At 40.1% G+C, this 26,050-nt stretch overlaps 1 protein-coding gene across 3 annotated transcripts in view; it reads left to right on the top strand.

Moving 5' to 3' along the window:
• The window catches only part of LOC117471186 (MAM domain-containing glycosylphosphatidylinositol anchor protein 1), a 167,935-nt gene that overhangs the window by 77,930 nt on the left and 63,955 nt on the right, over nt 1-26,050 (top strand). For all 3 annotated transcript variants that reach the window (XM_034116023.1, XM_034116022.1, XM_034116024.1), the window contains 2 exons: nt 16,861-17,057; nt 18,560-18,692. In XM_034116023.1, the coding sequence (XP_033971914.1) occupies nt 16,861-17,057; nt 18,560-18,692 (330 nt within the window). The remainder of the gene's footprint in view (nt 1-16,860; nt 17,058-18,559; nt 18,693-26,050) is intronic.

Genomic DNA, 26,050 nt, shown 5'->3' with positions numbered 1-26,050 from the left:
AATCATATCATCAACAAACCTTGAAAACGGAGTTACCAAAGATAATTGGTCTTCCAGCTGAAGTGCTTTTCATCAAGAAGCCTCTAAAATATCCTCCCATTGACCTATAATCTATCCACACTTTACTGTATTGGTGGCTCTGTTCCTTAAACATCATGCTGACTCTGCTTTTGCTCTGGATCCATTAATAAGTTCATTATGCAAGAATTATGACCTCTCTCAGGTGCTATCCGTAGTCTCTCTATTGTGAGAGGTCATTTGGTTTCCCTGGAGGACAATTCAGCTGGGACAATCATATAGCAGTAATTCACACAGGGCTTGATTTAGTTAAATGCAGGATGGCAAGAACCAAGGCACACGGCAGGTGTTGTTCAGACTTTTGGAGAGCTGTGGATGGTGGCTGGTTGAATTGCTATTGGTAGAGGAATTAATGGTTTGAATCATCAAAAGGACTATTCCAGCTAGACTGGTGAACACCATTTAAAAAGCATCTCCAGTTTCAGAGATTTAAATATTGACAGGCGCTGCACTAAGATACCTTTTATTGTAGCTTAAGCCGAGGTTATATCACTCTTGTGTGTATTGAACTGTATTGATTCACCTCTGACAGGCTGGGTGTGAGCAGCTTAAAAAACAGACCGTGACTGTCATGGTGACACGGTTGTAATTACCCTGGCGCCATTTCCGCAATAAACTGTGTGACAAAGTGTTAACAGTAATACTCGCTCCCATTAAGAATATTAAGGTTAACATTTTGCATTGGCACCTGGGTTAAAAGGTCATGCAAGATGATAGTGTTTTGACTGGTTCCTCTAATGAAGAAAAACATTTACTTTTGTATCAGGCAATTTAAGGCACTCCTGTTTTAGAAAACTAATTGCTTTAAGTTTGTCCAGTAGCTGTTTTATAGGGCCATAACTCTGAATCTATTTGATATGATTACTGAGTTTTAAGCATTGCAGTATCAATGAAGTAAGAATGTATAAAGAGGGACCCAACAACATATTACTGAATTATTTAAGTCATTTTAACACAGCCTAATCAAAGGTCCCCAATTAGTGCAACTTGAGAAGTTTCATAGTTTGCTCGCAAATCATCTGCTTTTGTCAAGACAGATGGATGAGCAGATGGAGGTGATGAGCACAAACCACAATCAGCCTGCCATTACTTCCCAGACATATGCTTAATATGACATGTTACAATTACACTGTCACAACGGAGCCTAATTTATCCAAATTTCAGGCACCATCTAGTTGTGTCAGATTGCTTCGACACAGCAGAATCTAACAGACTCAAATGGTTAGTTATCGGTTTGATTGCTCTAATGGCCTCTCTTTGTAGCACTTAAATCATTCTAATTTCAATCTGTGATATCTCTCAAGGATTTTCCTGCTTTACGCTTCAACAAACGCCCCACATATCTGCTTTAGTGATCAACAAGCATACAAATGCATTTCTCTATATCCACTGTTGCAGAAACTCTGTCGCACATCTTATTGGAGGCATTTAATGCTCTTTCCTTTTTTAACAAAGGTCAGTTCATTTATGTGATCACCTCACTGACACACAAAGCTACATTTCATACTCTTGAAATGGCAGAGGTTTCTCACAGATTTCCCTTTTGTCCAAGAACTGCTAAGTTATTTCCTTATTTGTGGTGTAGACCTAAAGCCTCTTTTGTGGAGAATGCTTACATTTGGTCTGCAAAAAAAGTTAATTTTATCTTAAATACTTTGGAGATTCAAAGACTTCTATCCAACATATCCATATTATAATATTCAACACGAAGGCACTGCAATCTTGGAGTTATAACAGAGGCAAGATGTTTGAATTTTGAGAACAGCATATGGGTCACCTACGGTAATGTGCTTGGTGTGAGTGTCTTTGCATCAAATACATGTGTAAATAGGAGGGTTTTAATCTAATGAGTTTAAGTGACTGTGTATCCATGCATCCACAGACAACACTGTGTGCTTCCCACTGGAATCTCCCTAGAGTTTCCTTACCCATAGTTCCCAGTGGTTGAGTGTGGTCGGTCACCGATAACATACGACACATGTTTTCATGACAGTTTGGGGTCGCCTAAGTCCCCTCCCCCTCCATACTGAGATACTACATCACGGTTTACTCCTTTAAAAGCAGAGCTGTTCATTTATTTTTAAGCAGAGAAGGGAAACATTGAGGAGGGAAGGTGGAAATGGAGAGTGCGAAAAGGAATACATCAGGAGAGAAGGAATAGTGTCCAGAGGAATGAAAACACTAGGAAACCAACCAATGGGAATTGTAGAGCACATCCTCGGCAGAATAGGTTAAACATACAAAAAAACTGGAAATATGTAATAGAGAAACGGCAAGCCATTGTGATGTTGAGACCATCACACCTTAGCTTCATACAGTATAAATTGCAAGGAAGAGTGTGACGTTTTTATGGCAGTTCGCCATGTCTCATACATAGTCAAGTAAGGTAGGGCTTTTATATCATTTTGCTGGGTGGAGACAAGATAAGAAAACTGTGTTTTACTGATGAAAAAGGCTGGAATTGATAGAGACTGGGGGATATAAAATAATATATATGAGTAGGAGTTATTCTGATAGACATAAATGGACATGTGTATTAAATCCACTGGGTAGGACAAAGAACACAATCAGGATCTTGATTTATCACATTCTGAAATCAATGTTTCATTGTATTTGATTATCTGCAGAGAATTTTGAGTTACATGAAGACAATTTGAAGCAGTTAGATGCAAGACAAGACAGACAGTGAGTGCATGCATTAATGTACGCACACGCACACACACACACACACACACACACACACACACACACACACACACACACACACACACACACACACACACACACACACACACACACACACACACACACACACACACACACACACACACACACACACACACACACACACATTGATTTGACATATGGTTTGGTTATAAGCTGTCCTGCAGGCCATGTGGAGATAAGACTACTCCACGTCGTTTGGTCAGCTTTATCTAAAGTGTTTTTTTCCTCCCTTACCCTTTGTTTTCCCATCGCTTATTTATTGACTCTCTGTTCTCTATGAAGGTTACACAACGCAGTATAGGCTTGAAATTATCTTGACATTACCACAGGCTCTTGTAGCACACACTTGATGTTTTCTCAGAGAAAATAAACACTACACTGAAATGAAGCATAAAACAAGTGGTTCATGGTAGGTTTCCTGTGGTGCCGGCAACGTAAAATAAAGACAGGCAATCATGAAAGAAAGGAACTGAAAGAAAGACATGTTTAAGATCGTGGACATTGAACTAAGTATACAGTGCTACCACCAGTTGAAGCATGATGATTTTGAAGCAGAAGAGAATGATTTTAAACATTTTGCAGTGGTGCAAAACCACTAGTTTAAATATGGATTTTTGCTAAATAATAGAATCAATCAGATTAAATGACATACTGCATATCACCCTTTTTTTCTTTTGTTATGGCTTAACTAATCCACTTTTAAATCTCTCTCTAAATCTTTAACTCACTTTCCCTGTCTTCAGGATGACCTTATGTTTTGCCGATAGATATCTATAAATCCAACTCAAATGTGATAAAATGGCATGACCACGACGTTGCAGTAATTAAGACGTCCAGCTGTCTTTCAATATCCTCCAGTCAATACAGCTGATCAGATTTCAGTTTGTCCTTTTTCACTCAGCTGTCATTCATTTGTCAGTCCTCATTGCCCCTCGGGAGCAGTTTATTGGCGATGTGTTGGAGTGGGGTGAGGGTAAAAAAAATCTCTAATTTCAATGCAAGGGGTTGAGAGAGGGTTTGATTTTTTTCAGATGTCCATGTTATGCTCAGGTTTGTTACTCATTCTATAAAGGGATATTAAGGAAAGATCCGGCACATAGCTTACTCCCCCGTTGGTAGCTTTTCTTAGCAAGTGAGACTTCTGTCCGACACATAACCCGCTATAAGATAAAAATGTGGGGCTATAAACTAAACAACTGACAGTGAACCTTTCATTTCATTTCCTTTAATATGTTTTTACTGCCCTCACAGGTAAGATGGCCGACTGGCCGTTCAAATTAGCCACTTTCCCCCAGCCAAAGACCCCGCTGGGCAGCATCTATATTCATCAATGCCATAAGGCCAGACCAATTGTAATATTATTTTATGGCGATGGCATTTTTCATCCAGCCGGTCTCCAATAACTTCCAACTTAGATTTTATGGATTTGCTCTTACTCTCTTTTTACCCTTTTCAGTGTGTCTCTGAACACTTTACCTTCTGCTCACTCTCATGCTTTCTCTCTCTCAGTCCATCTCTACCCTCACTATCTCTTTCACAGTTGACTCTTTCTGTCCGTTTTAACCCATTCCTTTCCTTTCCTAGACTCCTTCCTTTATTTCCCTGCTCCCACACCTTCAGTTTTTCATTTATAGCCGGCTTCAGCAGGGTGGGTAATGAAGGCAGGGTTATAAAGTATGGGAGGTGCCTAGGGGCAGGCTCACAGCCTTCGTATCAGGAGATAAAAAAATTGAAATTGAGACAGAGGGGCAGATACTAGACGATTAGGCACTCAAGAAACAAAAGAAATCATACCAAATTCAAAAATATAGAAAGTATAATGAGAACAAGGAAAAGAAAGATGGAATATAATAAAATTGAGCATTTAAACTCAGTCCAGCATGAATGATAAAAAGTGAATAATACCGTACGTTTACTCCCTGGAAAAATATGCAGGTCTGTAAAACTTCTGCAAAAGCTCCAGCCTAGGAAAGTAATCGCTGTGTCCGTATAAAAGTAACACACAAATTACAATGTTACAAAAGCAGGAAATAAACCAATAATAAACACATCATAGATTGGACACGGATGTTTGGTGGGTGCGCTACCACAAATTCAAGATGTTACTTTTTTTTTTAAGGAGGGCTAGCTCAGCACTTTGTGCTGCTGGTGGTGAGTGCCACACAAATCAGTCTGAAGAAAAGGCAATAACCACCAGCGCCACAGGCAGGTCTCTCAAAGTGTTGCCGAATAAGCTCTGGGAAGAGATTTGCTGTGGGCAGTTTCTAGGACTGTTGATGGGCTTAAAGTTATATTTGGTTGAAAATAGATCCTTCATGGTGGGGTTTGACAAGAGAGGGACTTTTCTGCAAGTTCAAACTAAACATGTACTGTACACAAACTCCACTGCGTGCGTGCGTGCGTGCGTGTGTGTGTGTACCCACAGATTGGGACAAAAGGGCCAGCAGGAAACTAGACACTGACTTACAACCAGCCTCTCTAAAAGCCTCTGCCATTAACAGGCAACCTATCAGAGATCTGCCTCTTGGTTCTGTGAGGGGTCTCTGTGTGAAGTACCTTTGTAAACTACAATTTGTGAACATTTGCGTACATGTGTGTGTGTGTGTGTGTGTGTGTGTGTGTGTGTGTGTGTGTGTGTGTGTGTGTGTGTGTGTGTGTGTGTGTGTGTGTGTGTGTGTGTGTGTGTGTGTGTGTGTGTGTGTGTGTGTGTGTGTGTGTGTGTGTGTGTGTGTGTGTGTGTGTTTGTGTGCATGTGTGAGTGTGCAAGAGAAAACAGAGTCGGAGCTAGTTTTATTTTTCTGTAGTTGGTGTGATGATCGCTTATTACTGCAAACTGACATTTGTTTGGACTTGCTGTCTATGGAAACTGATTATTAGTTGTTTTTTACATGAAGAACTCAATATTTTCTGGGATTTCCAGCTGTTATGCACCAGTATTAATATAATCACATGTCCATCAGAGACAACACTGCCTTTGTTTCCTTGACACAAAAGCTTGATTTATCTCTCTTATTTTCATGTAGTTATTTTTCATCAATAAACTGTTGTTTTTGACCAACACTGTTAAAAAAAATATAATAATAAGACTATTGTGGCTGCATGCATACAGTACATCTATGTGTATATCCTTAAAGGTCAATCTTTTACAGTGTGTGTGGGTGTGTGTGTGTGTGTGTGTGTGTGTGTGTGTGTGTGTGTGTGTGTGTGTGTGTGTGTGTGTGTGTGTGTGTGTGTGTGTGTGTGTGTGTGTGTGTGTGTGTCTTTCAATAGGTGTTTCAATAGCTTTCAGTACCATCCGGTGTAATCATATTTATTTACTGAACCCGCTATGAGTGTCCTTGTTATATATTGCACCAATTTATATCTAGTATTTCACAAGTATTTGTCACGTAAATTGAATCGTGCTCTGACATAAGCATCCGCTGCAGAGCTCATATTATTGCATTACTGTGAAAAACTCCTACTTCCATGTGACTTTTGACCCCATAAAGCATTGTGAAGGTCATAAAGACCTCATGTTAAACTCCCCTGTGTCCAGAATACATAAATGATGAATGTGGCTGCAGTATAGGCAAAATAAATCAGTAGTAATACCCACTTCCTCCCTAATGGTTCATGAGGGGACAACTGATCTACTCAGATCACAAATATTGTATCACGTAACCCCATATTACTCCTGAAACATAATCTACTGTTTTAAGGCTAACATAAAAGGAGGATTTAAAATGTGTATAAAGTTAATAGCGCTTTATCCCTTTGCTCTATCCCCTGTCTTCAAATTCAAATATACGCATCAAGTTTTTAGCTGGAGTTGTTGAATATTTATTGTGTAAGCAGGTGGTCTCAGGTTGTTGCTTGGGGGCATTTTGGTCCGATGTTATTAGCTGCTGCTGAGAGCCGTTGATCCTTCGACCCGTCATTTATGAGATGGTGAAGATATTGGATAATACCGTCACTTTAGGTCTTCAGGAACTAATTGGGATGACGGTATTGGACATTGAGTTATATTTATAGCAAAGGTCGTGGCCTGGTATTATGACATGTGTTGCTTACATCTCTATTTATAAGCATCATCAGTATTTGTATTCACATGCTATTAAGGAGATATCCGCTGACCTTTCAATATATTCTCCCAACATCACTGCGTCAGAATAGCACTGGAATTAAACAATGTTTCACATCTCAAATGATATTATTTTGGTATGATTTAAATGATAGTGGAGCTTGCTGAGCTGATTTGGTCACACTGTGGGCTTCATGCTGCAACATTCCCTTACATTTATCTTGTGTTTTATTGAAAAATAGGAGAAGTTAACTCCAGAAGATCTTAAATTAAAGGCATGGGGCCATTGCTTATTATGTTTTTTTAATGTGAGTGTCAGCACTGACATTTTTAGGAAAATAATACAGTTGTAAGCCTTTCAGAAGCTGATCACACACATTAACATTAACATTATCCACTAAGGGTTTTAAAAGTCTTAAGTAGGATCAATGGACCAGAAGTATTTGGTCAGCACTGGCACATAACATTTGAATTGTTCCTAAGAATAAAATAAAAAAGAGAACTACACCGCCATGACCATCATGAGTTCTAGTAAATTATAAATAAATTCAATACATTGCATCTTAAACCATATACATTATAAATGTGTTTGGGACACTAACTCCCTAAGTGGACTGTGAGGTAATGAAAGTTTGTAAATGGATGCATTTATTTTGCCGCAGAGGATGTGGTAGAAAACCACCGCTGGCTACCTGAGAGTTACCATCAGCTAAGTGTCCTCGTTCTCTACTTCCCAGTTATTGTGTGGCAATAGTAAGAATGAACCCAAACACAACACATTATTCTCTATTCAAATATATAATTATTTCTTTAAAGCTTGTCAGTACTTGAAGAGAGAAGAAGAAACTGTGATTTTTGTTTATTGTTACTTGGTTTTCAGTTTTAAGGATAAGTTCAATGCAAACAGCCTCTGCTTATTTAAAACAAAAAAGAGCAAAAAGGGCAAGCAATTTACAAGTAATTGGCAAAGGATGAATAGCAAACAAAAACTCTCAAAATATGAATATCTTCAATATTCAATTATGTATTGATGCGGTGTGTCAAGAAATGCCTTCCCACAGAAATACATAAGCATAATGTAAGTTTGACCAAAACACATTTTCATTGTGTACTTAAAACCAACTACTAAAACTGACACAACTTCTTGTGATGTGACGGGTGCCTTCTGTGATTTTCAGCCTGTTGTTATCTTGGGATTTACCAAGCTCTAGCATATTTATTTGCTCACAGTCTCTTGTTAACCAGGATACGATAAAAGTGAAGTTGTGCCAAAAAACCACTCCAGTATCTGAGCTGGAATCCAGAGTGGTCTAGAGTTGTTTTAATAAAAGCAGTGTGCAGATTGCCCCTGAGTCTGGTGTGGCCCCTCAACACAACACAATAAAATACAAGCAATTTGATCATTCGCCCATATCACTCTGTGTGTGTGAATCTATATGTGTTTTCCGTACCCTATATTGCTGTTTTCCACAGTGCCTTGTATGCTACAAAGCCAATTAAATGTACCAAATATACAGCAAATCAAGTGGTGGGGCACTACATACTGTATGTGCTGCCTGTTGTGTGAGAACACTGACTGAAGGGTAAAAGAAACTGAATTATTTTTCTGTATCCACCCTCAAGGCAAGGCTATGAAGTGTATTTATACAACCAGTTTAAACTAGAAGGCAATTCAAAGTGGTTACAAAAAACGAATAAAAGCATTAGGAAACCGTGCAAGAAAAACACCTTACACATTTTGATTTAAATACATTTAAAACAGTAATTAAAAAGCCAAGAGAATTCAAATGAAAACAAGCAAAAATCAGAACAAGACACATATAAAACACAGCCAGTGATTGTGAGATATGAATAGTTTTGTTCTGATTTAATAAAAGGCTGTGGCGGAGAAGAAAAGTCTATCAAAAGCAGCTACACCTGACTCTGGATGTCATCATGCTGGTATCAACACGGTGATGCATTGCTTCCAGGTGTTACACCGTGACCCAGTCGTCAGGGCGACCACAGAAGAAGTAAGAAGGGCCAACCTTTATCCACCCTGCTCCCCATAGATCACTTCAGAAAGCACCAACAGGGACACAGAAGGACTTTCTTGTGTTTGCACTCAGGGGGCTGCAGCGAGGGAACTGAGATTTATGAGTTTTATTGGGCCTTTGGAGTTTGTGTGTGCATTTTCATGGTGAGCGCATACTTGTGTGTATGCATATGCATGTCCGGATGTGTGTGCCGCATTGTTGCATAACGGAGTGCAAGTTTTCCGGTGTGTTTTGTGCCTTGAGGCTTAGTGAGTGAACTCTGCTTCTTTGTCCCTTAACACCCTCTGTGCTGTCACCACCGCTGTGCAGCTACACTGACACACTGAGGGTAAATAACCGTGCCCAAATTAGTCTTTTTATGGCCTAAAGTAATAGAGTCACACCGTCATGAATGTTTAATACCATTTCCCTGGCTCTTTGCTGACAAAAGCATAATTAAGGCTTGTACATAACGCGCTGGCTCAACGAAAATGCGCCATTTTCAGCAAATTTACCGGTGCTAGTTTGGGACTCCTTGTGTAATTCCTCTTAACACAGACCCCTGTGCCTTGCTGTAAAACCTAACAATACAGGGTGTAACACAAGATGCTTTTCTGTGTATTTATAGGTGGAATACAGTGAACTTCATACTCCTTGAAATTGTCAGGGAAGTTAAAGGATGATTGCAAACAAAAGGAAATATGTTTGTGCTCACGGAAGTTTTACAGTAGCTCCACAATCAAGCAGCGAAGGTTTAAAAAAAAAAAAGAAAGACAAAAATAGCATATAAGGATCTATGCCAAACACAGCCTTAACGTTTTTTCAGGAACAAATAAACCCAAAGAAGGTGTTTTCCTTTTGGTTTGCTATGAAGGACGAGTGACCTTTATTATAATTGTTGTTACGATTTTTGTTTACGATTACGACTGTACACAAAGATTCTATTAATTTGAGAAAAGTCTCATTGCGGGTTCATCTCTTCCATCATTTGTTTCGGCCTAATATATAAAGCATCAATGAATAGAGAGAGGAACTCAGGCCTGCCATTAGCAAGGTTAAAAATGCAAAAGACCAGTGATTTTTTGTCTTGATCCTAAAAACTGAGCAGAAGAAATCTGCCTAAATCAATCTTTACTTCTCAGCATTGCATTTTAAATACAGGCAATGTTCTCGTTATTTCCAAATGTGGGCCTCGTGCATGTTTTATGTCCTCTTTAAGGCGATGTCTATGAGCAGAATGCTGAATAATTGACGAGACGCGGAGCTGGATCAAACGGCAAGACTGCCTCTGTTTGTGTCTTTCTGTATGCACAGGCTGTTCTCTCAGTGCGTGTGGCTGCGTGCAAGCATGTGTGTTTGTGTGGTGGATAGCTTATAAGACTGTGATTTCAGTGTGTGTGTGTGTGTGTGGTGTGTGTGTGTGTGTGTGTGTGTGTGGTGTGTGTGTGTGTGTGTGTGTGTGTGTGTGTGTGTGTGTGTGTGTGTGTGTGTGTGTGTGTGTGTGTGTGTGTGTGTGTGTGTGTGAGAGAGAGAGAGTGTGCAAGAGAAAAAAGAGTCTGAGCTAGTTTTCTTTTTCTGTAGTTGGTGTGATGATCGCTTATTACTGCAAACTGACATTTGTTTGGACTTGCTGTCTATGGAAACTGATTATTAGTTGTTTTTTACATGAGGAACTCAATATTTTGTCCATCAGAGAAAACACTGCCTTTGTTTCCTTGACACAAAAGCTTGATTTATCTCTCTTATTTTCATGTAGTTATTTTTCATCAATAAACTGTTGTTTTTGACCAACACTGTTACAAAAATATAATAATAAGACTATTGTGGCTGCATACATACAATACATCTATTTGTATATCCTTAAAGGTGATACAAATAAATGGGTGCTTTGAAAAGATTTGGACATGTTGTATTTGAAGTCAATCTTCTACAATGGATATTTACTGGATCGAATGACAGACAATTATTTTTACTTACTTTTTAACTATTTTTTAAAGATTATCTTTTGGTCTGTCCATTAGTATGGTCTGATATATTGCAACAATGATCCTATTGATTTGGCAGTCATGCACCCCCCAGAAATAATTGCAATTGTTTTATTTATCAAGAATTATCATCAGAAAGTTTTATTTTTTTATGAGCCAATACCGTCAAAACGATTGACGTTCACATTAGCCTCAGCTGTACTTTGTGTTACCTGCTAATGTCCAATGTTAAATCGCTAAATTAACACGCTGAACATGGTTAACGTCGTACCTGCTTATATCCAGAATATAAGTACAGCTATCATGCTACACAATCAAATCCCCTCACCAAACCCTCCACACACACACACACACACACACACACACACACGCACACGCACACGCACACGCACACGCACACGCACAGGCACACGCACACACACGATACAGCACACCTTATTCACACTCAATTGAACCTGTCATCTTCTCGTTGCTCCCCTAATGGCCGTCCGCTCCTAGAGAGCTATTAGAGTACAGGACATGTTATTGGAAATCAAAGAGGATTTGGAGTCCAAGGCGTCCTCTTGCAGGGGAAAGCACCCAGCAGAGGTCAACTTGTTACAAAAACACACTCGGTCAACCCTGACCGCTCCGATGGATTGCTTCTGAGTAAATCTCTGTTTCCATCGTCGCCCCTGTTACTCCCGTTATATCAGAGTTATTTTTAAGGGGAGATTGTGAGAAACGGTTTGTATGCAGACACATTATCAGCCTCAGTCTATAAAAAAACCCACACATGATTACAGCTGTCGGTGAAGTTTAATCATTGATTTTTTGTATTTATTCCAACTAAGATTCAATCTGGGTTAAAAGGGTTTGGAACCGGGGTTGTGAACCTTTTAAAATGACATTGGATAAACTCTTAAAAAGGTTAGATGGTCAATCTTTTGTTGTTGTTGTTGTAGCTATGCACTCTATAAGCTGAGTTTATTGCATTTGTGCGCAGCGTTGTCACTAGATGTCCAGAGTCTGATCAAAATCGAATCTGATCATCTGTTTCCTCAGATAACAAGCGAACAAATCGTCTGTACGAGTGCCTCTATCCGTTAGTTAATGTGCTTTGAAAAGACACAACACAAAAAAATTTGAAGTGCAAAAATAACTGGAATACCTGACCAAAATTGCACTCCGTTCAACTTTTTAGGGGATACTTTAAACCTGTTCTATGCTGCTTTATAAGGACGTTTCCTGCGTTGGTTTAATATTATATAACTAAAAGATACTTGATATGAAGAGGGACTTGAGAATATTCTGAGCAAATAGGAGTAAAATACTTGACAGTGTTTAATGATAAAAGGATTTCATTAACAGGCAGCTGGTCTAACAGGATCTGGATGGCTGATCAGGAATGAAACACAGTGTTGAATTGCCCTTCTTCAATTAATTTGTGTCAACCAGATAAGACAGCGTGCTAAAGATGGGCCCTTTTTTCTTACTTGCTTTACCAAAAAGTCAAATTGATTCATGCAGCGTAATTTTAACAGAGTAGTTTGCCAATATTTCTAATTTAAAAAGCTAAAATGACACCAGATAAATGTGCATAGACATGACAGGTTTCCATTGTTCAGCTGATATCTTTTATTCCGTCCGATGAATATGTTGTAACGCAGTTTATGTTACTACTGTATGGTAAACTCTATAGCTTTGACCTTGTAAACAAGGGTCTTTTCTTGTGTGATGATAGATCTCACTTCTTGCCAAAAAATCTAAGACAAATAATTCAAAAATGCTCAAATGATGATATATTCTTGGTAGCCAGGGGCGGACTGGCCATTGGGAATACCGGGAGTTTTCCCGGTGGGCCGGTACCGAAGTGGGCCGGTCGGACAATTCACTAGCCCCCCCGTTGACAATTGACTAGCGGTACCGAGTTGGTTCGGTCGGCCGGTCGAGTTTCCCGGGCTGATTTTTAGTCCCAATCCGCCCCTGTTGGTAGCTATCATTTGACTGAGCGGGTAGGTGTCTCCATTTATCAGATAGTAATCACATATAGAACATATTTCATGGTGTGCTTTATCCACAGCTAAGGACCACGCTGTCAGGGAGAATTGAAATGTCTTTGTGTCAGCAGCGAGGCGTGAAACAATGGCAGACACTCTGAAATTTGGGAGCTTAGACGTGCATTAAAAGTTGTGACTAACAAAAGCAGCACAGTGCAATTGATCTAAGCTGTGTGCAAAGGCAGGACATTGGGGAAATCAAAAGCTTCATTAAAGTTTTATACTATGTTTCTGTGCACTTGCAGTTTCATCTTGTGTCTCTATTTACTTAAGGGCCAAAACTGAGTAAAGTTAGACTCGCCCTGGGAGCTTGGATTGTAAAAGCTTTAATAACACAATTGTTGTGAGGGAAAAAAGTCTCTAGAACATAGACTGTCATCGTTTTATCCATGACATTAAATATGGGGGCAGCAAGGCACATATATTTTTTAATTCCATAGGGATGTTATTTTATACAAGCTTAGATCCTTTTTTAAAGCACAAAAATACCTTTGCTTTAACTATTTGAAGAGCAATTGAAAGATGTTATTAATAAGGTATTAGATATTAACAATGTGGAACTCTTTGTGACTACAGTGCTTGTCCGTTTAGAGTTATGTGAAGTGCTTTAGGATATATTCTGTCTTTATCTGTCTCTCTGTGTGTCAATCTGTCATCTACTTTCTCCACATAGTGTTACGACAGGATGACAGCAGATAGTCACTCTCTCTCTCTCTCTCACACACACACACACACACACACACACACACAAACATAAACACACACACACACACACACACACACACACACACACACACACACACACACACACACACACACACACACACACACACACACACACACACACACACACACACAGACATACATGAAAACCCACTTCCAGGAAGCTTTTTCAGTTAGGATTCCCCCTGCACTGCAAATTATCTGTAAAAATAATACAGAGACAGTACTGACAAATACACACACACACACACACACACACACACACACACACACACACACACACACACACACACACACACAGACATACATGAAAACCCACTTCCAGGAAGCTTTTTCAGTTAGGATTCCCCCTGCACTGCAAATTATCTGTAAAAATAATAGAGAGACAGTACTGACAAATACACACACACACACACACACACACACACACACACACACACACACACACACACACACACACACACACACACACACACACACACACACACACACACACACACACACACACACACACACACACACACACAGACATACATGAAAACCCACTTCCAGGAAGCTTTTTCAGTTAGGATTCCCCCTGCACTGCAAATTATCTGTAAAAATAATACAGAGACAGTACTGACAAATACACACACACACACACACACACACACACACACACACACACACACACACACACACACAGACATACATGAAAACCCACTTCCAGGAAGCTTTTTCAGTTAGGATTCCCCCTGCACTGCAAATTATCTGTAAAAATAATAGAGAGACAGTACTGACAAATACACACACACACACACACACACACACACACACACACACACACACACACACACACACACACACACACACACACACACACACACACACACACACACACACACACACACACGCATATGTACGCAAATGTTCACAAATTGTAGTTTACAAAGGTACTTCACACAGAGACCCCTCACAGAACCAAGAGGCAGATCTCTTTGATAGGTTGCCTGTTAATGGCAGAGGCTTTTAGAGAGGCTGGTTGTAAGTCAGTGTCTAGTTTCCTGCCGGGCCTTTTGTCCCAATCTGTGGGTAGTCGTTTTATAAATGAGGCTGTCCACAGTGAGACACTTCCCAGAGCACAGGACTGAATCACTGAGAGCAAGAATAACAGAGACTCAAAAGTCCTTCACTGCAAATGCGAGTAAGCAACTCAGCACAGTATAAGAAGTTCACATTTTATTTTATTTAAATGCTGGAATACTAAATAACATGTTTTATGACATGCACTTTGTGCAATCTTTGAGAGGATATGTTGATATCTGAAAAACTTTTTTTTGAAAACCCAAAACCTACAAATTCACAAATGTATGTAAATGTGTATCATTTTCCAAGACTACACATTCAATATATATCCAAAATAACATACAGCAGCACTGACGAGAGACAGTTTTTTAGCACAGGTATCCTAACAAATACACTCAGAGTACTCCAATGCATAGAATAAATAGCACAGTGTTAAAGCCTTTCAGCAAATTCTGCAGCTTGGATTTTCTGTGGTTCATCTTTGTGAAGATGATTTGATGAAACACCTTCAGTCACAAGTATTCACATGATATCTTCAGTGTCCCATTCTGACTCGCCCGTTTCTGCACATTGTGACGTCAAAGCATGAAAAATGGTTATGTGACATCCGAGGAATGGGTTAATGTTCCTATGTCCTTGTGACTCACCTTCCATTCCAAAAAGGAAAGCTGTGCCATGCCCGTTTTTTGTTTTGTTTTTTGGAGTCACACAAATCACCTATACAAGTTCAAGTTGCCTCTGTTTGTTTATGTGCCACTCTTTTCCCGGAGCTCTAACCTTCAAACTAGAAAAGAGCCGTGATGCTGTTCTGAGGCTGCACACATTCAGATTGAGGTCCGGATTTGAGTGTGTGTGTGTGTGTGTGTGTGTGTGTGTGTGTGTGTGTGTGTGTGTGTGTGTGTGTGTGTGTGTGTGTGTGTGTGTGTGTGTGTGTGTGTGTGTGTGTGTGTGTGTGTGTGTGTGTGTGTGTGTGTGTGTGTGTGTGTGTGTGTGTGTGTGTGTGTGTGTGTGTGTGTGCATGCATTTGCTTGTCTATGTGACACAGCCCTCGTGTGACAGCTGTGGCACTCAAAAATCAAGCATGCTTATCCACACATTGTTTTCTTTAAAACGTCTGAACTAAGGATTTAAAAAAATACAATCCCTCTTTCCTTAATCACATACTTTAGGTCCCTGCTTTGCTCACAACTGAATTAAGGAACAAAGCACCTGCCCTCCCTGCTCACCTGTTTTCTATAGCTTGCAACATGCCTTTCCTGATATGGTGCAGCAGGTTTGCCACAGGGGAAAGGAGGTGAAGAACTGAGAAGAAAAAAAAGGAAAGGAGAGAGGTGACATAGAAAGGCAGGAAAAAAGAGGGGGGGGGGAATCTACCCTGCTGTTTGCAGAAATTATTTCCATGATGTTTGAAGTCCGCAACATTCCAATTGGGCTGCACAGAATTGGGATTACATACACACACAACTCTGGCCTGTAAGAGATAGAGGCAAGGGGCGAGGAGGAGGGGATAGAGAGGGAGGGAAGGTGATGAGGAGTGAAAGTGGCAGTGAGTTTTAGAGAGATGGCAGAAACCAAGGGAGAGCAGCCTCCATGCCTGTGACAGCAGCTGAAATCCTATCCACTGGAGGAAAAGGGAGATGACACTCCCATGAAGGAAATGCGCAGGGAAAGGAGGCAAGTGGGGGGAAATAGATAAAAGTGACAGAAGAAATATATAAAAATAATGTGTGAGAAAGTCACAGCCAGAGTGGGGAATGTGCAAAACGCACAGATTGTTTGGACATGTGTCCTCGTTAGAAGCCATGTTCAATAGGCAACTGTTTGGACAGTTTTGGTCAGTGTGGGTGGGAAATTCAGCCAACAAACAGCACTTGTTTACCCTTTTCTACAGTTGTGTCCCAGTTACCAAATCAAAACCCTGCCACACATTGCCAATGTTTTTCACAGAAAAGTCGACAACATCATACAAACTGAAGGTTATTTTATTCATGCATAAAAATGTGTGTTGTTGTAAAATGGTACTCTGTGGTGTCCTTGCTGTTTATTTCTTTGTGTGGCACAATAAGGCCGTAATGTACAAGTTTCAGGGGTGTGATAACCAATATTCTCCCACTACAGCAATACACAGGTCTTCATGTTTTTTATCTGTTGTCTGTATTTTGCAGACCTTGACATACCTGTTCTCACGGTGCACCAGACCATCAGCGATGTGCGGGGCAGTTACTACCAGGAGAAGACTGTGTTCCTGCGCTGCACCGTCAACTCCAACCCTCCCGCACGTTTTATCTGGAAACGTGGGAACATGCTCATTGAACAGAGCAAGGACAATGGAGTAGACATCTATGAACCACTTTACACTCAGGTAAACATGCACGCATACACAGGGCTCACACACAGCCAGGGTTACTGTCACTTCCAACTGTATACTCTCCTCTTTGAGAAATCCCCCTCAAATCTTTACCTACTGGCTGATGTGCTTTTCCAAGTTTTACCCTTGCCTCAATAAATCTCTCTCTTCCTTTTATTTTTTTGAGGGGCCAGGTTAGAAAGATCCCTGTTTAGCATCATACATTTGGTGTTTCAGTTTCGTAATTAAGGGGGATGAAGGGACAAAAACTCTCAGAATGCCCCCAGAAAATGTGATTAAGGGTCACACTCTTGCCCCCAAGATTAAAAAAATAAATACATTTTGTTTAGGTCGGGATTATTGTATTAATTTCCATCTGGACTCACAGTAAACCAATCTACTGAATGCACAAATTACTTTTATTTTTAAGACCCCAGCAATATTGTAAATAGCTTATTCTTTAGACGGTGGTGAAAATGTTTGCCACCATTTTTTGTATTTTTTGTATTTCCCACACACTGTCTGTGTTGTGTTTCACCTCTATAGGATGAAGCTTGTCCTGAATCATTATGCATTATCACAGTCAGGTTAACATTATCAGCTTTGCTCTGCTCTTTATTTGATTGGGGAGGTTTATCAAATCCGTTCCAAACTCTCCGTCAGACATTATGCCACGTTCACTATACAGATCATAGTCCTCATCATAAAGACCTTTTTTTCTTGTGACGTTGAAAGGGAAGTGTACTGTTTGAAAATACAAAAAGCATCAATCTGTATCAATCGTTAGCACGACTGTTCTCTTTTTCTCCACTTATCAAAGCAACAGTCAGCCACAAAGCAGTGCCCCTCGAGTTCAATTAGCCAGCCATCAGAGCTCTTCCCCGGGCTTCCTGAGAAACTGTTGGCCCATCATTTACTGTAGCAGACTCACAGTTAGACACTATCAGACACAAAGTCTTGATCTGAAAAATCAGCAGTGATGTTGAAAGCGATACGTGACTGCTGTGTGTCCTGTGTGTCAGTATATCTACATGAGAGGCACAAAAAAAGCAGCTGGAGTGCCGAGAGACATGCGTTTTATGAATATTGAGGGAGAGGATGGATGGATTTAGCCTTCTTTTTTGCATCAAAAATCAGTTCACTTTCATTTTCCTAATGGTTTCATGTGAAGCCATTTAAATTCATCATTCATATTACTCTATATGTCTATTTGAGATGCTTCAGTTGATAATCAGGCCATGTGAGACATGCAAACACAGTAGGATGTGTGTTTGTGTGTGTTCATTCGTGCGTTCAACTCAGTGAGTCTATGACCCTGTTTATCACACTACGGCTCATCAAAAATTGAAGTTTATGCAAGATTACAACCCAGTTTTCTCATTGCTGTAATGGAATGGTTTATGTAATGGAAATGTGGTCATAGATTTATCTCTAGATTAATGTTTATACTCATAAAAGACTGTGTATATTTTTGTATACTTTTGAATGCTGATGTGTGCGTGTTTAATCCCATCTAGGGTGAGACCAAGGTGCTTAAGCTGAAAAACCTCAGACCCAAGGACTTTGCCGATTACACGTGCCAGGTGTCAGTACGCAATGTGTGTAGCATCGAAGACAAGTCAGTCACCTTCAGGCTGACAAATGCCACATGTAAGTGTTTCTATTGTTTCTTTGAAATAACACCAAAGACAAAGTGTGTGTGAAGGCGTCAATGAGCTGTCACAAAGCAGAGATATTCCCTTTCTCTATTCATTTCCTGCTTTGACTTTTGCACTCTCTTATTTGTATATCATTTTCACATCTCATCTCTTACTTTTCTCTACATGCTCTTTTTGTTTGTCTTTGGCTCAGGAGTATCTTGATGTCAGTCTCTTCCTTTCATCGTTAAAATGTCTCCCATCTCTGCTTGTGCAGTATTCCCATTTCTCACTTCTTTCTACCTCTCTATCTCTCTCCTTATTTCCTGAGTTTTACCTTTACCCTTTACTTTCCTCTCAGGTTTGCCCTTAGTGTCTCTATCTCCTCGCCTGTCTTGTTTTCTGTCGCTGAGAGCTCATCTCAGGGCCGTCAGCTGTAATTCAGTTGTCACACTCCCTGTTATCTCCAATTCACTCTGCACTGCTCTGTCCATCTCCACGCCACCGCCCGGCAACTCTGTTACCTACGACAATATTGTTGCCGTTGACAACCCTGTCATGTTTGTTATGTTCAGAGTGATACACCACAGGGAAGCCCCCTGCTTTTTCTATTATGTTTATCTTCTTCTCTCATTTTCTACCTGCCTTCTTTTCTAAATACCAGCCAGTCTAAACATGTTTTTGTAAATCTTGCAGGACAGTTAAGTGCTATATAGTGCTTTTTTCAATCCTCAGTTGTGTTTAATTCCTTAGTTTTTTTATTGGGAACTTATTTGTTGTCAAATCATGTGTCCTACATGCTTAAAATCCTTTGGAAGTGCTCTTCAGGGCTTCTTATCTTAGTCCAGTCTTTCTCATGGTCAGAGGGCCTGAATAGATATGCCCTGAAAATGTGGAGACAGCAAAGTTGAAATGCTTGCTTTAACTGAACTGCGGCCTTAAAAGTGAAAAAGCAACCTTTTGTCAAAGATATAGCTTCTTTAAATCTCCAAACTTGTGGAAAATCAAATATGACAGTAATACTACCTTAAAGGAATAGTTTGACATTTCTGGAAATATGTATTTGCTCACTTGAGATGAGATGAGATGATAAACACTTGTTTTGTGACATATGAAGCTACAGCTACACCTGTTGTTTTAGCGTTTGTTCCCCCTTTGGTCAAGATCAGAAACAAAGTTATAAGAAAGGCAAAAGAAAAAATCATTAACAACTCACTAATACACTTATTAAAAATACAAAGTTGTGTTTTGTAACGTTTTTATGACGACCACAAGTCACCATGAATTTCCTCATTCTTTTTTATTTACAGACCTTGATCTGAAGTAAGTGTTCAATCAATCAGCCAATCAGCTTCTTTCAGAGATAAATGTTCCCAGGAGTCTTGTGAGCTGAAGGTGGGAAAGATAAAAGATACTCTGTGAAAAAGTTAAGAGGAGAGGCAACAGAGTTTGGCATAACCGTGAAAGACTGAGCTAAAGAAAAGAGTGGTTGCTTACAGATAAAGAAAGATGAGGAAATGAAAGTGTAGACTTGATGACAGAAAATGACAGGTTTGATGAAAAGCCCTGGAAAATGGAGAGACGCTAATGAATCAGCCTCAGGTGAATGGGACCTGCTTTTAATTAAGGCAGACAACACATAGGACCAGAGATGATAAATGATTTGGATGAAAGATAAATGCTTTTATCACAGTACCAAAATGGAACCCAAAACAAGCTAACACTTATGGTTCAACAGATTAAAGCCACCTAAATGTCACGGCTCTGATCACATGAATGTATTTTCAAATAATATGTATATATACTTTTAAGATACTGTGGACTACTTTGAAGAGTTAAAGTGGACCTATCATGCTATATAGAGTGGCGAAGTCACGCCCACCTACTTCCGGGTAATGGGACCTTATTTCGGAAAAATTATGCATTGAAGTCAATGGGGAGAGAAAACTTCTTCGATCCCGTTTGAATTGTGCCATGAATTACACATATGATGTTTGTCAATCTTAAAAAATAATTTCCATGTCAAAAAAGTCACAGTTTGTCGTAAAACTGTTGAAATATAAGACTATGAAAAATACGTAACTAGAAAGACTACAAATCCCAGAGTCGCGTAAGTGATGTTACAATTGTTTTCCTCCACCATTCAGATACCTAAGATCAGCGCAATATAGATATAATCTATCTATATGGCGCTGGCTAAGATAAGATAACTTTAACAAGATGCCTGTGTGCTTAGTACCAGGTTGTTATTATACCAGCAATGGGTCTTGCTCGTTCTTTTGCTTCCCGTCTGATGAAAGGACCAGGAGTGGCTTGATCAAGTTAGCTACCTAGCTAGTAGCTAGCACGTTAGTTAGCATTACAGCCTTGTCATTTTTATTAGCCTTAACATGAAGTAACATTAAGTAACCCAAAATGTTAAACAGTAAGAGTAGTAGTCATATTTCCTGAACCCTTTGAATAGTACTGTCACCGGTGTGATCATTCTATAATACACCATTTAAGCCCGGGGGAGAAATGCTAACGCTAACGTTAGCATCGGCGATCTTCTCTACTTCATGCTATCTGCACAAATGGTTGACATTAAACATTAAAACGACCAGGCAGTTCAGAGAGAATCAAAGGAAGGCAGGCAGGCAGCTTTGCATGACATTCTTCAGGACGTGTTTCATTGTGGTGATAGTGAGGGTAGTCAATCGTTTTGTTGACAAGACAGTAGTGACGGCCATCTTGGTGACGTGTGTTGTTGACCAGAGATGTAGTTCATTGAGCGTTTCACACAAACAAATGTGTTACTTCACAGTTTTACGACACATTTTTTTTTTTTTGACTTGCAAAATTATCTTTTAAATTGACAAACATCATATGTGTAATTCGTGGCACAATTCAAACGGGATCGAAAGATAATCTTTCTCTCTCCATTGACTTCAATACATAATTTTTCCGAAATAAGGTCCCATGGAGGTCCACCGGAAGGGGAGGGACTTCGCCACTCTATTTGAAAAATATATTGTTGGGCCATACCTATATAAAACATGTCTGTGAAGTTTTTTTTTCAAAATACCAAACAGATCATGCATTTTAGCCATGCCTCATTTCGCTCTATTTGCTCTTTTCCAGCCATTTTTTTGCAAGGGCTGATTCTGTGACGTAGCTTTAATGCAAATGAGCTGCAGCTGACCACGCCCCCCTGCAGGAGAGGGGAGCGTGCTCTGATCAGCTGCTGGGCTCTCAGAAGAGGGGGAGAAAAAGAGATCTCCGTCCTCCGTGTTTTATTCTTATATGATTATATAGAGTCGTTATTCATTTGTTTTAAAGCTCAATAAATAACAAAGAAGACCTTTGACCGGCACTTTTCTCATTTTGTCTGGAAGATTTAAACTTTAACGGACATGTTGACCGGCAAAAAAAAAATCTAACTGAAACTCTGCCGCACGGTCCCCTCGTTCCTTGGAAGAGGCGGAGAGTTGGGTGTTTGTCATCTGCTGGTGGACTAACCGGAGAGAATTACAGCGAGGGAGGGATTGCATTGAATTACAGCAGCAGGAGCAAACGCTTGCCTCGGGGAGGGAGAAAAAGAGCCAGAGCGTCCACAGCGGAGAATAAACAGAAGGGCAACCATGGCAACCATGCGCGGGAAGTCTTCTTCGCTGCTTTTGTGGCAGACTACAGCACCACTTACAGGCCTGGCATATGTACTACAGCGTCTCCAGCGCTTTCGAGCGGCAATGGCCGTGGCCGTGGCCCAACCCCCCATTCCCCTGATAGGTGGAGAGTTGCGCATAGGCGGAGCACCCCTTTTCTGACGTCAGAACAATTCAAATCTGTATCAGCTCCGTTGCAGCCCCGTTTTTAGAGATTTGGGTATGGAGGAAAATAGAGAGGGTTGTGTTTTCTGACACTTGGTGAGTTCCCTGACACACCGGGGACACATATTCATGTATAAAAGACGTACAAAAGTGCATTTTGCATGATAGGTCCCCTTTAAGTTGATTTATGAGACTGAACCGATATTGCAAAAAAGTAGCTTCAAATGATACATTAATTTGTACATGTAATGTGGGACTCGAACCAACAACACTTAGATAGAGAGTCTCATGTTCTACCTTCTGAGCTAACTGGGCTATTTTGCAATAAAAAATGCTCATGCTTTTGAACGTAAAAGTACATCTCCAAAGTATTTTGGTGTATACATAAGTTACAAATTCATCTGTGAACAAAAGCAGGAGCTGGGGGATGGAACGTGAATACATTATTATTTGATCCCTAAAGAGAAGGCATGATATATCTGACATACTTACTTAGGGGTAGGATAACTGCTACAGTCAAAGTTGGGCTTGAACCCATCACCCTTAGATTAAGAGTCTCATGACCTTTTTATCTGTTAGATAAAAAGTTAAAGGTTTAAGACAAGGGTATTTATTTAGCAGTGATACCCATTGCTCGATGTTGGCTCATTGGCCGTCAGATAATTGCATTGACTGTACGTGTCTGTTTTTACAAAGTATTCTGTTAAACAGTCACATAAACCAACAGGTTGGAAAAGGAAACAAACAGGGCGTAATGCTCTAGCTTTATGTGATGTGTGCTCTTCACTCTCATCCCCTCTGTTTTCCTGTCTCCTCTCTTGGACTCCTGTGGATGAGATCAATTGGGTGCAGTCAACATTCACACACATGGAAACCAAGCAGACAGATAGACCCCCCCCCCCACACACACACACACACACACACACACACACACACACACACACACACACACACACACACACACACACACACACACACACACACACACACACACACACACACACACACACACACACACACACACACACACACACACACACACCCACCATAGAAAGACATATCTGCCTGGTGCTGGCTTTCAGACACAGCGACTTGCCAGAACATCCAATCTGTCTGGACCTCACAGCCTAACAGAGTGACAGGACACACACTGCGTTGTGTGTGTTTCTGTGTGTGTGTGTGTTATTAAGAAATAACCAATGGAAATGACATAGAAAAGAAAGAAAGGAAAGAAACATGTTTTGTTGTTTATATGAGCTTAATAGACTCTCAGAGAATGGAGGAATGGAGGAAGCTACATATCAGGAAATATAATGCCCTGCCTCTTGGATTACACAATTTTTTTTAACTAGAAACCAAGACTGAAATAACAACATTGACAGACAGGGAAAAACTGAAAAGAAGAAAATGACAAATAGAGTAGACAGAAGGTGGGGGAGAGGGATAAACAGAAGGTCACATGAGAGGTAGAGGGATTTTAAAAGAGGAAATCAAACAGAGAGTTGCTGCTTTATTTTTTATCCTCTGTTATATTTATCTAATGAGCGTATTTTGTTATTCCCCACTGAGATCCCTTTTGTCCTTGTGGCGTCAGTCGCTGCTTAGATTAGATCCATCCAACTAGGTCATGCCATCACCGCTGATTCACCGCGGTGGGACAAGGGGATTGATTGATTTTTATATCATAATCCCACTCTGGGATTTGAGTATGGGGTTTCTGCCCTCCAGTAACTGCTGACAGCGGCTACATCCTCTTCTCCTGCCTCTCGTAAAAGAACATGGTGCAATGTTTCTGCGCTGGTCATGTTATTTTAAGTGGTGTGGCACAGGGGGGGGTGCAGCAATGACACAAGTAAAGACACATGAAGGGATGAATGAAAACAGTAGATTTCCTTGGATTGACTTCCACTATATATGAATGTGGATTTGATCTTGATTGTTAATAATGAAAATATGCACAAGGAAATTAAAAACCAAATCACCAATCAATGGATAGAAAGAAGGGGGTAATCATCGTAGTTTTAATTTAATTAAAAAACTATTACTGAATCATTAATCTGGCGCTACATGTTTTCTAGTTGTGAGCTCCTTCAGCGGTCTAGCTTTGGTATTATATTAAAATCATAAAACAGCTAGGTGTCATGAGTATGTGTAATCACTTTAATGAAAATGTGCAATGAAAAACAGCTGCTCCCCATAAAGAAATACATCAGATACTTTATGAAGGTTTCCGAGAACTGACGAACTTAAATTGAAAACTCTTCATCATCGCTGTATGCACCAATAAAGGTATATTTGTTCCTTTCCTGTTTACTTAAAGGGGACCAATCATGCAAAATGCACCTTTGTACGTCTTTTATACATGAATATGTGTCCCCGGTGTTCCAGGGAACTCACCAAGTGTCAGAAAACACAACCCTCTCTATTTTCCTCCATACCCAAATCTCTAAAAAAGGGGCTGCAACGGATCTGATAAAAACTGATCCAGATTGGAACACTGTCCTGACGTCAGGACGGTGGCGCTACGGCTATTGGGCCAACTCCACCAATCAGGAGGAGACAGCCACGGCCATTGCCGTTCGAAAGCGCTGGAGACGCTGTAGTACATATGCCAGGCCTGTAGATGGTGCTGTTCTCACTGAATCAGCCCTTGCAAAAAACAGAGCTAACATTTTTCAAATTGAGCGAAATGAGGCATGGCTAAAATGCATGATCTGTTTGGTATTTTGGAAAAAAAAAAAATATATGCCTTATATAGGTATGGTCCTACACTATATTATTCAAATATAGCATGATAGGTCCACTTTAAATGGAAGAAAATGCCAAATCACAGAAGAAAATAAGCATTGATACAAAAACAAAATCTCTATAATGATGGCGGAAGGTATGTTGGAAAAGAGAAACAAACGCACCATGATTTAAAGCTGACGCAAAGCTCTGAGCTAACTGTAAATCTGAGTGAGGGAAGAGTTGATTCAGTCTTTTATTGATTACTGTAACTCTTACTACAATATACCTTGACAATAATATGACAATCATACAAGTGTGTAATATATATGATGAGATCAATACGTGACAAATCCTATTACGTATGAATTCCCCCTTGAAAAGTTGAGGATCGATGGGCAATCTGCAATAACCCTCAGTACTGTAAAACCTCTGTGGTAAAACATTGTACTGTGCAGTCGCTTTTATGTGAGGCTATAATCCCTGCCTGAGAGTGGTCAAGTGGAAAGGAGAGAATTGAGAAAATAATAGAAAAATGATAGGGACAAGAACAAAACACTCATTTAACATAATCTAAAAACATGGATTTATTTAAAAATTGTTATGTGTTCATTTGTTAGTGCTTCATCTCATAATAATAGCACCAACAGATGTGTGCCTGGGCTGTATGGATGTCAGGAACTGTTACACTCTTAAGTTCCTAAACGTCTCCACCAGGACTTTTCTCCACTAGTCTCAAATCCAGTCTGGGTGGGGATCAGGGTGGGGATATACAGCCAGACCACTGGCGAGAATCAATTTGCTTGTAAGGCCGCTTTGAGCGTTTTTTTGTGAA

Source organism: Trematomus bernacchii, unplaced genomic scaffold, assembly GCF_902827165.1.
Source record: "Trematomus bernacchii unplaced genomic scaffold, fTreBer1.1, whole genome shotgun sequence".
Classification (NCBI taxonomy): Eukaryota; Metazoa; Chordata; class Actinopteri; order Perciformes; family Nototheniidae; genus Trematomus; species Trematomus bernacchii.
This window is presented reverse-complemented; position numbering and strand designations above follow the sequence as displayed.